This window comes from Crocodylus siamensis, chromosome 4, assembly GCF_052110815.1.
Source record: "Crocodylus siamensis isolate JL-2025a chromosome 4, ASM5211081v1, whole genome shotgun sequence".
NCBI classification, from domain to species: Eukaryota; Metazoa; Chordata; order Crocodylia; family Crocodylidae; genus Crocodylus; species Crocodylus siamensis.
In genome coordinates, this window is record NC_143398.1 from 104,364,391 (window position 1) to 104,380,343 (window position 15,953).

At 43.8% G+C, this 15,953-nt stretch overlaps 1 protein-coding gene across 3 annotated transcripts in view; it reads right to left on the minus strand.

Moving 5' to 3' along the window:
* CHPT1 (choline phosphotransferase 1) overlaps positions 1-14,364 on the minus strand; it is a 46,818-nt gene extending 32,454 nt beyond the window's left edge. Inside the window, exon 1 of one of the 3 annotated variants that reach the window (XM_090043241.1) lies at positions 13,829-14,364. In XM_090043241.1, coding sequence (XP_089899367.1) covers positions 13,829-14,071 — 243 coding nt within the window. In that variant the 5' untranslated portion in view covers positions 14,072-14,364. The remainder of the gene's footprint in view (positions 1-13,828) is intronic. The other 2 variants (XM_090043243.1, XM_090043242.1) reach the window with 2 other exon arrangements.
* Positions 14,365-15,953: the final 1,589 nt, after the last annotated feature.

Sequence of the window (15,953 nt, forward strand, 5' to 3'; positions counted from 1 at the left end):
GACCTGATGATCTGTTTAGGTCCCTTCCCACCCTAAGCACTATGATTTAAGACGAGAGCAAATGTCTAATCCACTCTTTAAATAAATCTATATGCAACTGACCAACCAAAGTTCTTGGACAATCAGGTAAGGGAAGAATTCTAACAGATTACATCTCATCATTATTTAAATTAAGATGTCCTGCCAACCTCTTCAGGAATATGGGCCCATTTTAGATTCCCAAAATATAGGATTTCAAAGTTTCTTTTTTAAACATGGTTGTTGTCACTGCAGATGTTTTCTGAACTTATGTTAGGATCTTTATGTTAGTACCATTGCCATTTGAAATAGACTGGCATTCATAAATAATCCAGATTTTTTTTTTTACAATACTGTTACCTGCTCACCCATTTCATGTTGCTTCTCTCATCTGTGCTACTCCTTGGGCAGGTTCCACTCACTATGTCTACCAATATTTTAAGTATATATTCCTGATTTTGTTGCTATCCAGTACTTGCCAAAAGCTGTCCAAAATATACTAATTCATCATTCAAAGGAAAGGCGTGAAGTCACATATGAAGCCATGGATATCTGACCTTACACTGTAGCATGGACATCTGATCTTACACTGTAATTTATGCTTTATTAGCAGCTCAATTCTTTTCAGGCATTATGTCCAAACTCTAGGCTCATGTACATAAAAAGAGGCCTAAATGATAATTTATGGAGCAAGCGGCTGTAACACACCCAAACAAGTCTCTGAAGAGGAATGTTAAAGAGGGGGATAATTAAAAGACATCCATTATCTTAAGATTTTCTGGGTACTGTTGAAATCAAGAGCAGGGTTTGCTTCCAGTTGAAATGGGAGCATTTTGGTAGCAGGTGTAAGTGTATGGAAACCCCATGCAAGAGACTAAATCGATTCTAACATGCTCCAATTTTCCTTTTTAAAGCTATGTTAAGTATTTTTCCTTTTAGTTCAAGTAGGCAGAACGACATTTTTTTTACTCTCTTTATGCCAAACACAGAGGGACAGGCTTAAAACAAGCACCGTCCCTTCTAACTTTTACTTGCTAAGACATTATGTTCACCCTTACTCTTTGCCTCAGAAAAGGGTAAGTCACCATCTTTAAGGAATAACTGACATCATCTTTAAGGAAGGTATATATTTAAATTTAAATTCAAAGTGTTATTTAAATTTTGCAATGCTCTGTCCAACACTTCTCCCTTCCTCCTCCACCTTCCCTAGGCTGGCTTTTGAAGTCAATGAAACCCTTGTTCCATGTCACTCAGTTTGGAAAGAACTTAGATCAGCAGTTCCCAAACTGTGGGTCGCAACCCCAAATGGGGGCACAACATCAGCAGATAGGGTCACAGGGGTGGGGAGTTGGGAGTGAGGGGCTATGCTGAGGAAACGGGGCCATAAACGGGGTCATGCTGAGGAAACATTTGGAAAGCAGTAGCTTAGGTTGATTCTCAGAAGTACTGCCCAGGCTGCTGCACCTGCCACCACAACCTGGCTGCAATGAATTCCCCAACAACTGAAATACACAATTTTATAGTTTAGATCAGCGTTTTTCAACTTGTGCTCCATGGACCATCAGGCGTCCACAGACTGTTTAAAGGGTCTGCGAAAGATGACTATGATCAATCAAAAGTATGTGAATAGCCACACTTACAATTCAAAGGGGTCTGCACCTTCATTCAAAGTTTTTTAGGGGTCCACAAATGAAAATAAAAAAGTTGAAAACCACTGATTTAGATAAACTTAAAAATCAGTTCAGAGAATAACTATGACAGAATTATAAACTGTACTTTGTGCCAATTTTGTTAACAAAGATCCTCTTATCACTTAGCTCCCTCCCCCCACCTATTTCTTATACAGTTACTGGAAGTACACAACCAGAGCTCAGATCACTACTGCTAAATAAGAGTCTACCCACATTTACCATTTTACATTTTTTTCCTGTGGAATTTCCATATTCAACATGAGATCTTAAACAAAAAAAGGTCTCATTGTCCAAGTTTCAACATGAGCATAATTGCTATTCAGTTCCATGTTGTTCTATGCAGGGTGCTTTGTTTAATCTTTTAAATGAAGATTTCATGAAATATATAATGGAGAAAGCTGTAACAACAGCTGGATGCAGTATGCATAATCAACTGTACTTTGTTACAAAGAGGGAACATTATGACTTTCTCACTGTGCACAAACATTTCTAGTATTTTCCATTTTTTGAAAGCTAAATGCAGCTCAGTCAGACGCAAATTGTTTTACTGGAATTGGTCTTTGGGCTTTTTTCAGAAGATTGCTAGGCATGCATTGAAGATGGTCTCCTTAATCATCCTCAGCATTATAATTCCTCATTTTACATAAAGGAAGCTAGTTAGTTATGACTGCAGTAATTAATGTACAAAAGAGTTTTCATAACCCCACAATCACTCAGTATAACAAACAGAACAATGAAACAGTTTGACTTCTTAAATTTAGGAACCCTAGTTTCAAAGTTTAAGAGAACATGCTAGTATCAGCATGTGTTACAACTTGGACACGTCACATCACAAAAATTTACCTAATGAAAAACTGTTCTGCTAAACTAATTCCAGATTTGGGGAAAGACAAATAACTTTTATCTGTTCAGAATGTGTGGATACATCTGCCATAGGTTAAGTCAGTGTGGGGGCAACTTTTTTGGCAGGCATGCCACATATAAGCCCTGTACCCTTCTAATGCCACTCTGATCCCTCTCCCCAGCACAATCTGCTACTCTGTTTCTGCTTCCTGCCCAATCTGCAGCTCTGCTTTCTGCCCCATCCACCACAGAGGCTGTGTTTTCTTATCGTTATCAGTCACAGGAAAGACTATGAACAGACTGTTAATGCTATATATTTGCTGAGAAAGGGACAAAGCAACAGGCAGCTCTATAAAAAACTTGGGGAATTAGAGAAGACATGGATCATTTTGCCAAAGGTCATTACTATCTGTATGCTTAGCAGCTTTTATGAAACAAACTGAAGGTCTCAATTTTACTGATGGCAAACAGGTCTTGAGATCACAAAAACTACCTCCGTAAGTAACCCCAGTCAGCACAGCCCTAACAAAAAAAATATATATATATAAGGGTGTTTATATGCATGCTCCTGGAGGCAGCGGGGAAGGGAGAAGTTTAATTAGAGTGGATCCGAGAGCTGCTCTAGTTAAAGCGCCCACAGCATCACATGCAACAGCATCCCTGTGCTGAAAAATGGTGATGGGGGCAGTGGAAGTGCCCCCATCACCATTTTTCAGCACAGAGACGCTGATACTGATACACATCATGATGGAGTCTCCTGGAACGCAGTAATTAGCATGATCAGCAGACTCAATTAATTGAGTCTGCTCCAAAGCACTGTAATTACAGAGCATCTGAGCAGTCTTGATGCACATGTATTGGCACCCTAGGAAACTGATACTTGGAAACTGAAATACCTTCATAGCTGCTAACTGGTGAAGCAACAGGATGACTATATACTACATCTGTCCAGTATTTCTTTGTCAGTGAGTGTAATTACTGTATGCGGCATCACTAGTATGAATTTGAAACTGCATCAATGTGTGTGTATTTTTATTATTGTTGCACTATGTAGAGGAAAAAACAAACAAACAATATTTATCAAAGCTCTGTGGGGGATCCAACTGGAACACTGGGAAGAAATATGAACTATCACATGGTATGTCCTAGATAATCTGATATGTGACAGAGGGAGATCAAATTAGGAATGAGGAGGAAGTAAAAAAATAAAAAAAAATCTATATTAGAACTCCTGCACCAATTTGTTCCTTAGAGAATGCAAATCATTTGGCTATCTGCACCAATGAGATACTTAAATTCTAGAACTAGATCAACAATATACTGTTAAGAACATGGCATTTCTTCCAGATACCTGGAAAAAAAATTAAAACACAATCAATGAGAGAAGGATTTTAATGTTACTGTCTTCTGCAGACTGAAAACACCCACAGAATAGTTTTAAAATGTGCAAGACCTTTATTTATTAATTAAATTTTAAAGGGTTGCAAAATATCAGTAAGAGGTCTATGAACTGAAGGACTGTCTAAAATAGGGCTGCCCAACTGGTGTCCTATGAGTTGCATCCAGCCTGCAAGCTACAGCCAGCATACAGAGGGAACTCCCTCATCCCTCCTTCTGGTCTTACTGCTATGGTCTTCAGGTTCCCTCCTCCAACTTCCGTTTCTTGCCTCTACCCTGGGAGGTGTATGGGGGGGTGGAAGAGGGGGGCAGGAAGAGAATGGCTGCAGGGGACCAGGCAACCCATGGTGAGGACCATCCCTTCCCACCCACTGTGGCACAGCAGAGGGGGTGCAGCCTGTGGCCCACTAGCCATTCAGAAGTTGGACAGCCCTGATCTTGAATTCAAAAATTCCTGAAGTGCAGAGATTGAGTATAAAACAAAGGACACTGGTAAAACCACCACCCTGCCCAGAAATAAAAGAGAGTTACTCTTGCCACTCCTGAATTTTGTAGGTCTGCTCTTGTTGTACAAAGTCAGCTTGCAACAAGTCTCAAATCTATTTTGGGTAGGAAAAATCCTTCACCCAAAGCTCCAGTCACACGGCCACATCTCAGTAGCATATTTTCATGCCACACAAATTTCTAAAGGTGACAAAAATGTGCCGATAATATGGAACAGGTGCACACAATGGGCAACTAAAGCAATATAGCAGAGTTCAGAAGGATTTGTTCCTGGAAACAAGTAATCACGAGCTGGAAGTGGTAGGATAATAGAAGAGCTGACAGTCTGAAGCAAGGCAGTCTTTCTCTATAATTAAATAAAATACTCAATCCTACTAATTAAAATTATTGGGAAAACATAGTGAAAGTAGCACAGTAACTCCAACTGCATCTGCACTCCCTCAGATGCACAGAGGGTCAGCAGTGTCTGATCACAATGTCCCATTTTGCAGTCTCTTTGTAAAGTTAAGATGGTTTTTTGCTCCCCTCCCTCACATTTTGGAATTCCCCTTGTAAATATGTACAGTCTAAGTCCTGTATTATTCTTCTCTGAAGGTTGATAATTTAATATAAAGCTCTGAAATCTTTCGCTCTCAGGACAGATCTGATTTTGTTTAAAAACAAAATAAAACTAAACAAGGTTTCCTTCTCTTAAAATGAGTATGCTATTAACTAGGTACTGGCTGCATCTATACTTGTGCTTTAATATATATTAGCCTATTTTAAGGCACATTAAAGCATCACCAAAAAGCCATGCTCTTTCACCAATGCACATTACAATAGGTATATGTGTATTGTTCTAGTACCTCCCAATGGAGATACTAGATTTAACATGTACTACCTAAAGCACATTAATGAATGTGTAAATATGCCCACTGAATACTAGACAATATTTCTGAGTGTGGTTTTAAGAGATATTTAGAAAATGACTTCCTCATGACCAAGACACACTTCTTAGCTTTTGTGTGACCACTGCACAATGAGCATTTAACCTTCCATTAACACTTGTCCTTCCCCATATTCCTACTTAAAAGGGCTTCTTTTCAATTTATTCTTTACCTACTAACATAATAACTTGCTCCATTTCCCTGCCCTACAATGCTCAACTCCTTTGCAGTTTGAGGATGGTCTCCTCTTTATCAAAGATCCCTTTTTACTTTCAGCAGCACTCATCATGGCACAACATGAATTTGCCTTCATAAGAGACCCAAGTACAAGGAAATGCCACTGGACAGCTTTGGTAAAAAGGGCATTTGGTAGATTACATAGCCCCTTCCTCTAGTACTGGGACCCAGAGTAAGTGCTTTACCCTGTAGGTCAGGCAGAGGCAGAGGCAATCTCACATACTTGAGTTGGGGAAGTGGCATACCTGAGTTTGGAAGAGTCAAGAATGGAGAAGGGGAAGAACAGGGACAGATACGTGCTTTGTTTCTCTCCTTTTCATACCTTTCAGACATCTCCAGCAAAACTAAAGCATGCTTGTACCTCTGCTTTGGCCAGGAAGTGCAAAGTGCATCAGTTTACCAGCACCACAACAGCTGGTTACAATCAAGGGTTATTACCTCTATACTTCCATTGTCCCTTTCCATATCTAAAATCTGGGGCCCTTGAGTCTGTGGTTTTAAGTCTCTTGTCTTATGACTGCATTTCTCTGGGGACCATTGTGCGATAGTGATTCTGAAGAACGTCCCATAAAAGGGTTCTCTTTATGAGAAAAGGCACAAAACTGGCCCACAGGCTTTTCTACATGCCCACCTAGTTATTGTGCATTCATCACTCTACCATTTGAAGTATTTCTCAAGAAAACAAAGAATAAAAGTTCAAGCAGAGTTGCCTCTCTTGCTTCTCCCTCAACAGCTCCAGCTACTCCCCGATTAAAAAAGGTAAATGACACCTGTGTTTGAGAGAGTTAGCTGTGTTAGTCTGAAGCCAGGGCAGGCACCTTACAGATTAAAATTTGTTTAATTTAATATACTGATTACTTAGGCTGTGCCCATGCCGTCTCCCAAATTCTTCTTCATTTTAATTTTAATTTTGTTTCAGTTGCAAGAGACAGGAGACTCTTGCACCCCTGTAGTGTTTATCATGGGTATGGTGTTTAAAAAAAAGAAAGAAAAAGAAAAATTGTGAGGAGGAAGACAAAAATTGAATTAAGAAGCAAGTTCTTATGGTTTGGGTATGAGTCAGCAGATGGAGAATCTATTTGTGGTGTTCTTATAAACTTCCTGCATACAACTGACTAAAATAGTTATCATAACACTGCCCCACAATATAAGGGAATTAATATTTGCTCACCTTACAGGCCTCAGGAAGGTTTAATGCATTACAGGCAGCTGCTCTAAAAGCAGCAAAGTAGTGTATTGTGACAGATGAAGCTGTTGATGCCTTTGGATTCCCAGCAATCTGTTTTTTTCCACAGACTATCTGCCTGTTATAACCCCTTGGGGGCAGAAGCAAGCCTTCTCATTAGGTGGCTGTACAATGTCTGGCACTGCCTGACCCTTGATCAGGCCCTGCAGCAATACAAGTTATAAGCAGTAAGAGACTGACTGCACTTAAGGGCTGCCACAGACCTCCCAGGTCATCACCTCCCTCTACACCAGCTGCATTGCACCTAGCTGGTTCTGAATTTCAGGTGCAGCAACCCAGCTAGCGCCTGCCCCCCATCACCAGGCATGGAGACAGGCAAGGAGGCAAGGCATTGCTGGTTGCATGGTCAGTGCCTGTCCTTGATCAGGCCCTGCAGCCATTCAAGTTATAAATAATAAGAGATGGCATCCACTTAAGAGCTGCCACATACCTTCCTGGTCTCATCACCTCCGCCTACCCCAGCGATATCAGGGCTGGATGGTTCTAAATTTCAGGTTCAACAGCACCAGTGCTGGCCCTTATCACCCCCAGTCCTAGCTGTGAGGGTTGGGGGGGAAGCTGTGCTAGGTATAGGCTTGATGCCTGACCCTGATCAGGCTTTGCAGTGCAGGTTCTAGTTCAGAACTGCCCCCCTCCCCCCCCCGCCAGTCCTAGCCATGGAGATGGGAGGGGTGGCTGTGCTGGGTGCCTGACCCTGAAACCATTCAGGGCTGGGGGACTGGGGCATTTCAGGCGAGACAGGAGAGGATTGCCTTGCTCTACTTTTCTCTTCTTGGCACTATTAGGGAAGCTGTAAAAAAATTCATCAGATGTGCTGACAATCTTGAATTCATTGGTGTGTTGAGAATCCTGAATTCTCAGAATTCAAAAGGCCAGATGTCCATGGAAAATCTGGGATCCGGATACTAGGCCACATTTAGAACCCTAATAATTCAGTCAAATCCAACACTTAGTTTTAACCACTGTCCAAGATGTCTCTCATCAGCCAACTAACAGAGAGAGCCAATGTCCGACCCGTTCACTAATCTCTTACAAACTACATCAACATGAATCTACAACCCCCAGTCTCACTTTTTGTCCTCTTTAAATGGAGGTTCAGTAGCCTTTCTCCAGTTATTTTCAGCTATGCTCACTAGGGTTGCCAACACTGACTGAAGCTATTCCGGGAGATTTTTTTTCTAACATGACAAAATGTCATTATTTTAATTGTACTGTTCAACCTGTTCACAATATCCATCTCCCAGATTGCTGTCAGTAGTCACTGGGATATCTATGCCAATTGCTGTAGACTCTCAGCAAATCCAGGAGGGTTGGCAACCCTAATGCTCACTTTCAGTAACAGTATAAATAACATCTTTGATAAGCCCCTGGAAGGACTGAAGCCCCCATGTGCTGGAAACACCCCAGTGTGCTGGAGCCAAAAAATAATCCCTGCCTTGAAAGTTATACCATCAAAAAATCATGGCCAAAGAAAGCCTCAATACAATCTGCAACACAGAATATTTGCAATTTAGTCTCTTACCACTCTGCCCTAATCCCCGTTTGCCTGTGGTTCTCTTTCCTGAGGTTTTACTACAATTGCATCGTATGAATCTTGGATAATAATTATAACATATCCATGTTTATCGTGAATTCTGTTCTGTAATGCTATCTTCATGGACAAAGGTTATGCTTTATAAAGGAAACATTTGCAGATTAGTAATGCTGAGCCCCTCAAAAAAAGTGACCAAATACGGAGGAGTGTGCATTTCCCCCTCCCACCTTCTAAATTCTCTACTCTCACAAACACATGCACAGGCAAGCAAACAAACACTCTCAACCACTAAATCAGCCTTGTTCACAGTGAAAAGAAGGATAGCAGATATTCAGGTAGCAAGTTCTGGCTATGGCTCTGCATTCTTCCTCCAAAACTTTCCCCAACAGTACTTCTGGCACGTTGGGGAAACTTTTCTTCCAAGCAGAACAAAGGCCGTTGTGCACTCTGAAGTGGAGTTAGAATAAAGTGGAGGAAATATGACTACTAGATCCAAAGAACTGTCATCTCATACCCAGATACATTAGATTTAGATACTGAGTTCTTCTTTCTTCCTTTTTTTTAAACCACCCACTGATTTGAGCCCTATTGATTAAATAATTACTCAAGCTTTAAAAAAAAAAAAATCGCATCCAACTAGCAGATTTGATTTTAAACCTGCAGTGAGTTAAAACTACTGCTTAGTTTGTGAAGCAGAATGCCAACCTCCACGCTACAGCCATTCTACATACGCCCACCCGGTAATGATACGGTCCTCAGTAAATCAATAATAAGTTACACATTGAAACACATGTCAAAATTGCTATAGGATAAAACTGCTTGTGCAAGCACATATAAGGACTTAAACTGTGTGTGTTTAAGAGGTGTGGCCCTCTAGAGCTTTAGGAAAGACAGGGTGAGGCAAGAAATACTAATATGTGGCCTTTGTGCACTTGCAATGGGAAATGACACAACCCCTGTTCCTTCTGGAGAGTAGGACAGTAGTAAAGCAGACACAGAAAGTAAATGGGATTTCAAAATAAATATTATGTTGGTCACACCTTGTTGCAAAACCAACTCTTTCTGCCTTGTAACTGATTTGGACAATTTGACAAAAGACATTCCAGCATGTCAGGCTATCTAAACCTGAATTTCCCTGTCTGTGAAACCTGCACCATATTTTGAAGGGTCACAACCCAGAACTTTCACAATCACTCACCTTTCCACATTTTAAATTCAGTTAGTATAAATAACCCAAAGCTTCAACAATAGGGATTTTTGTCATTTTTTTTTAATTACACGGACTCTTCATTTCTCCTCACAATTCTACCACAGCAATGCAACAATTTTTAACAATTCTCACCATCAGGTATTCAAGACACTTGCTCAATAATGGAAAAGTTTACCCCAATGGCTTGCAACAGAGAGGCTTGGTAAACAGAGTATGCCCTCAGACTGGCCCATGATTTTAAAAGGTTTTAAAACTTACCTCTCACAATCTATTTTCACTATTAAAATAAGCCCTTCCCAAAAAGTTACAATAGCATACGTGAACTGCTACAGCCTTAGCTCTTAAATAAAAATTCTTTAATTTTGAGAGTATACAGCCTGGTACATTACTTGCCTCCAGGCTCACATGTTTGTCTAAATTTTCTTCTCAAGCATTTGGCAATTATTAAGAATAATAAAAAAAATGTTTTAGATTCGATGCTTCTTTCAGCTTGCTCCACTGAAACTGTTTTGTTTCTAAATAAGAGAGTTGACAGATAGCCAAGGCAAAAATTTGAACTGAATAGGCCAAGATACTCAAGTGTAGTTAAAACAGTGTTGCAATAGCTAAAGGTGGAAAATACATTAAAGCTACCAACAACTGTGTTCAAATATGGCTGTGGGCAGCATAGTTTAAATCCTGTGGTGGGCAGAGAAATAAATGGACCACCCTGAGCATTTGCCCTTGCATATTCCTAGAAGAATGTTTCCTATATTCTGCCATTATTTGCAACAAATGGAGCTACAATTCACTTGAGATTCCAGTTCCATCTCATTTCATTATTACACCCTCAAATCATACACATGCTCTTATCTAGGATCTATGAATTTTTTTAACTTCCCCCTGAAAGATTATTCTCCTTGATGTTAAAACCACTGGATTAATGTACTACTATTTAACAGAGAAGGCTCAGAGGGGACTTGGTGGCAGCCTATAAGACTGGTGCACCAGGATCTGGGAGAACAGTTGTTCAACAGAGCTCCCCAAGGGATAACAAGGTCTAATGGCCACAAACTTCTGAAAGGCCCATGTAGACTGGACACAAGGAAAAACTTCTGTACAGTCCGAGAGCCCAGTGTCTGGACCAGACTCCCCCCAGAGGTGGTGCAGGCAGCTACTCTGGACTCATTCAAATGGTGTTTGGATGCTTATCTTGCGGGGATCATTTGATCCCAGCAAACTCCTGACTATGGTAAGGGGGCTGGACTTGATCTTGTGAAGTCCCTTCCAGCCCCCAATGTCTGAAAACTTCTGAAGACATTAAATACTCCTATATTCTGGGCCACAACCGGGAACAGGTTTGATAGTCCCATTTTAGCTTCAAAGAGAAGCTTCTCCACATCCCAAATGATTTCATAGATTTCATAGACATTAGCGCTGGAAGGGACCTCGGGAGATCATCGAGTCCAGCCCCCTGCCCAAAGGGCAGGAAGTCAGCTGGGGTCATAGGATCCCAGCAAGATAAGCATCCAATTTACTCTTGAAGGTGTTCAATGTAGGTGCTTGAACCACCTCCGCTGGCAGACTGTTCCAGACCTTGGGGGCTCGGACAGTAAGGAAGAATTTCTTTACTGTCCGAGCCCCCAAGGTCTGGAACAGTCTGCCAGCGGAGGTGGTTCAAGCACCTACATTGAACACCTTCAAGAGTAAATTGGATGCTTATCTTGCTGCACAGATCTACTTTGGCTTTGTGGATATTGAACAGACAAAATCTTGAAGAGCAACTCCCCCACAACCACCCCAGGCAATCAGACTACTAGGTCGCATCCCCACAAGCAGGAACATGTGGTTTGCAGAGCCTCAAAGCCTCGAGGCACCACAAAACCCACACGGCATTCATGCATCCGTTTACTGTGCTGCATTTTTGCAGCATGGTGGCAAAATTAGGTAACGGGAAGTTTGTAGCAGAAAAAAGCAGGGTGGCACACATGGCTGCAGCATGTGCCACCAGAAACTGGAGCCTGGCCAGCCAGAGCCACTTGCTGGGTGTCAGCCAGGCTCTGTGCACCCAGATCACCCCAGGGTGCACCCTAGGAGGCCCCCAGGATCCCAGGTAAGGTTGCTGGGGCCAGCCTAGTTGCTCCTCCAGCCTCTCCTACACACCAAAGCATGCATGCAGGAGCATGCCCAGGGACAACTGGTGTCAAAAACATGTGCTGGTGCTATTTGTCCTTGGGGAAATGCACATTCCCATTTGTAGGGAGCCCAAGAATCCTACTGTGCAGATGCACCTTTAGTCTTGGGGCCATAGCTGCTGTATATAAGGGGAAACTTATGAGAGAAATTTGTTTTAAACAGTATTTCAGAACTGTAAGGGGGTGCCAATCATTTCATGCTCTGGTTTAATCTCTCACATTCAAAAAAATGGAGGATGTTAAAGTTGATTAATGGGGGGGATGGAGGGCGGGGGGGGGAGGAAGGGGGATAACAGAGAAAGTCACAGTAACTGATCATATAAGACCACATATATTCAAACAAGAGGGGGTCTAGTTTCATGTTAAATTTTCACAATTGATGCTATGATAACTGAATAAGGAAACTTGACCCAGAATTGAGTTTTTATGGAATTCAGCCTCTTTATTAAAGCGGGCGGAGAAGGCCGGATGGAGCTCAAAATATAAATGTTTCTGAACATAAACTTCCCCAAACAGGTTTACAACACAGACATTGCCCTATTGCATAAGAACCAGAAAGTGAAAATAACTGGAAAATGACAGTAAGTGGAAATGAAACCAAGGTTATTTTCATTGTCTAAACTATGGGAAAATGCTCACTTTGATCATTAAGACATAGCAAAAAAATTAAAAAGAAATATTTACTGAATCTAAATTGATTTGAAATCCAAGTGATTAATAATTTTAGTCCATCAAGATTAAAAGTTTTTTTTTTTTAAAGCTATACAAGCCTCATCTGAAATAGCTTTTTCTGTCCAAAATTTCCCAGCACTAATGCCACTTAGTTCCACTGGCATAAGTAGAAAAATAGAGACAGGACACCGAAAGACTGCTGGTGTTCATAGAATCATAGAAAATGAGGGTTGGAAGGAACCTCAGAGGAGATCATCAAGTCCAAACTCTGCTCAGAGCAGGACCAGCCACAACTAAATCATCCCAGCCAAAGCTTTGTCTAGCTGGGTCTTGAAAACCTCCAGGGACAGAGCTTCCACCGCCTCTCTGGGTAACCTGTTCCTGTGCTTTACTACCCTCCAGGGGAGAAAGTTCTTTCTAATCTCTAACCTAAACTTCCCTTGCTGCAACTTGAAACCACTGCTCCTTGTTCTGTCATCTGCCACCACTAAGCACAGTCTAGCTCCATCCTCTTTGGAACTGCCCTTCAGATAGATGAAGGCTGCTATTAAGTTCCCCCCGTCTTCTCTTCTCCAGACTAAATAAACTCAGTTCAGAGGGGCTAGGTAAGAGCAGGGAAGGAGAGAGGCTGTGTGTGTGTGTGGGGGGTGGGGGGATGTGGTAAGGGAGAGGGGTTGAATCAGAGGAGGGATGTGTGACAAGAAGAGGTGCTGGGTCTGGGGGGATTTGCAGAAGGAGGGGGGCTGGGGTGGGTGTGCGGGGAGAGATGCTGGGTCTGGGGGGATTTGAGGGTGGAAAGAGGCTGGGAGGACTTTGGGGGAGGGAAGAAGGGCTAGGGCTGAGGTGGGCAAGGGTGGGGGAAGACGGGCTAGATAAGAGCAGAGAAGGAGAGAGGCTGTGTCTGGGTCTGAGGAGGGATGTGCGGTAAGGAGGGGTAGGGTGGGCATGTGGAGAGAGACACTGGGGGGATTTGAGGGTGGAAAGAGGGTGGACAGGGGAGAGGGGCGGGAGCTGGGAGGATCTTGGGGGAGGGAAAAGGGGCTGGGTCTGAAGAGGAATGTGCAGCAGTGAGAGCTAGGTCTGAGGAGGATTTGAGGGTGGAAAGGGGCTGGGGCTGGGAGGACCTTGGAGAAGGGAAGAGGGGCTGGGGCTGGGCTGGGCTGGGTGACATGGGGGGGGGAAGAGAGAGAGGCTAGATAACAGCAGGGAAGGAGAAGGGCAGGGGCTGGGTTTGGGGAGGGGTTGCAGGAGGAGAGGGGCAGGGCCTGGGCCTAGGGTGGGCGTGGGGGAGAGGGAGTGGCGCTGGGTCGCGGGAGGAGAAGGGCCGGCCGCAGGAGGCGCTGGGAGCGGGGCCGAGGAGCCGGGCGGGCGGTACCTGCTCGGTGGCGCGGGGGCAGCAGGCGACGAGCAGCAGCGTGGGCAGCACGTTGAGCAGGAGGCCGCCCATCGTGATGGCGTTGGGGGCCAGCCAGGCAGGCGTGCGCTGCACCAGCCAGGCCCAGTAGAGCTGCAGCGGCGGCTCCAGCAGCGAGCGCCCGGCCGCGCTGTAGCGGTGCTGCTCCAGCCGCCGCAGCTGCGCCAAGCTCAGCGGCTCGGGCAGCGCCCACCGCCCCGCCATGCCGGGCCGGGCCTGCTGCCGCCGCCGCCGCGCCGCCTCCACGGGGCGGGGGCCGGGCCGGGCGGGAGGCGGGAGCTGGCGGCGCCGCGGGTCGGATTTAAGCCGGCCCTGCAGGCCGGGGGGAGCGGGGCCGGGGCAGCGCTGTGGGGACACGAGCACGACGCGCTCGTCCCGTCCGTCAGACAACCCTCGCACGATCAATACTAGTCAGAGCCGCAAAGCGTCCCAGCGCGTTTCAGCCCGTCCCTGGTGCAAAGCCCGAGTCACACTGAGGAAATCTCGGGAGCGCTGGACTGAGTGGGCGTCCGCAAGTGCCTGAGAATAAAAACGTGCTTCACTTGCAATGACCCGCTTCCCGCCGCTCGCGGAAGGTTACAGTGAGCAATAGAAAGTAAACAAAACTTATTTCCAGACCTGTTTGTATATATGTTTTTTCAGGGTAGAATAGTTTTTACAGCACTTAACCATCATTTTCAGCTTCCAGTACAATCATTTCATATCTGAGACCTGGCAAGGCTGGGCAGGGCCCCCCTCAGCCCCACTTTCCTCAGGGAGTCCCTCTCCTGCCTGGCCTGACCCATCTCTTGTACCCAAACGCTTGCAAAGAATATGGCCTGTTTACTGTCAGTCCCTGGGCCAGATCCAGCTGGTGTTCCTGATCTGGCTCCTGGGCAGGCACCATCCCCTACATGGAGGGGTCTGGGTGGGCAGGCAGGTTTGAAATAATTTAAAAGGGAGTTTGCATCGCCCCTTCTCATGACAGCACAAAACAGCTCCCACCCACACTTCACAATTATACCATCCCCTCCACCCCCCTTGAAATCATGACATCTCTCTCAGCAAAGTAAAACCTTTGTTTAACTGAACAGATATTAAAGCCAGAGTCAGTTCCAGGGAAGAGGGCATGCACTTGAATCCCCTCCCCCTTTGCTTCCTGCTCCTCCCGAAATTGATTTGTGCTGGAAGCGGGGGAGGGGGGGATGCTTCACAAGGCAGCCTCCCTTTTAAATTGTTTTATGCAAAAGGAAACAAAACCCAGAAATCTGAGACATCCCCCCTTTTAAATTGTTTTACACAAAAGGAAAAAAAATCCCAAGACTCCCTGCTCTAATCTGTATTGTCCTTTCAAGGCAGAGTTGCTTTTGTTGCTTGAATTCACAATGTCACACTGCCATATGAAAAACAAATCAATCAGTGATGGGCCATCTGTTGCAAAACTACAAGTGTTACACTTGAGTCACTACTCTTAAGTATTGTAGACTGAATCCCCTATTATGAATTTTCCCATAAACTTTACTTATTTTCCTACTCATCAAGTGTTTAACTAAACTCATTGCTCATCAGAGCACTCAAAATGTGGCTCAAGCATGAAGCTAATACAGCCGACTGACTGGGAGATGCTGTTGTTGCTCCTTATAAAGTATCTGTAGGATAAAGCAGTCAAATTATGAATGATTCTCTTGGCAAATTGCCAAGAGTACAGTGTCCTTAGATTTTTCAACACAGATCATACATAGAATTAGTTTTCCTGGCAACCTGGGAATCTTTGTAGTAAGCACAAGAGACTCTAAAGAGTGTATTTTGCAATACTCCAGACTTGGCATGTCTACACATGCATTAATACACTTTAGTTAATGCGCATTAAATCTAGTACCTCCATTGTGAGGTAGTAGGAAAATGTGTATTAGCCTATCTTAATGTGCATTTAGTAAAGAGTACGGTTTTTAAGTGATGCTTAATTCACATTAGCTAATTTGAATGTGCATTAACTAAATAACACAGGGTTTTTTTTAGTGACGCTTTAAAGCACATTCAAATAAGCGAATGCACATTAAAGGGAATGTGTAGACACACCCGTGATGATTAATTTCATTTACCTTTG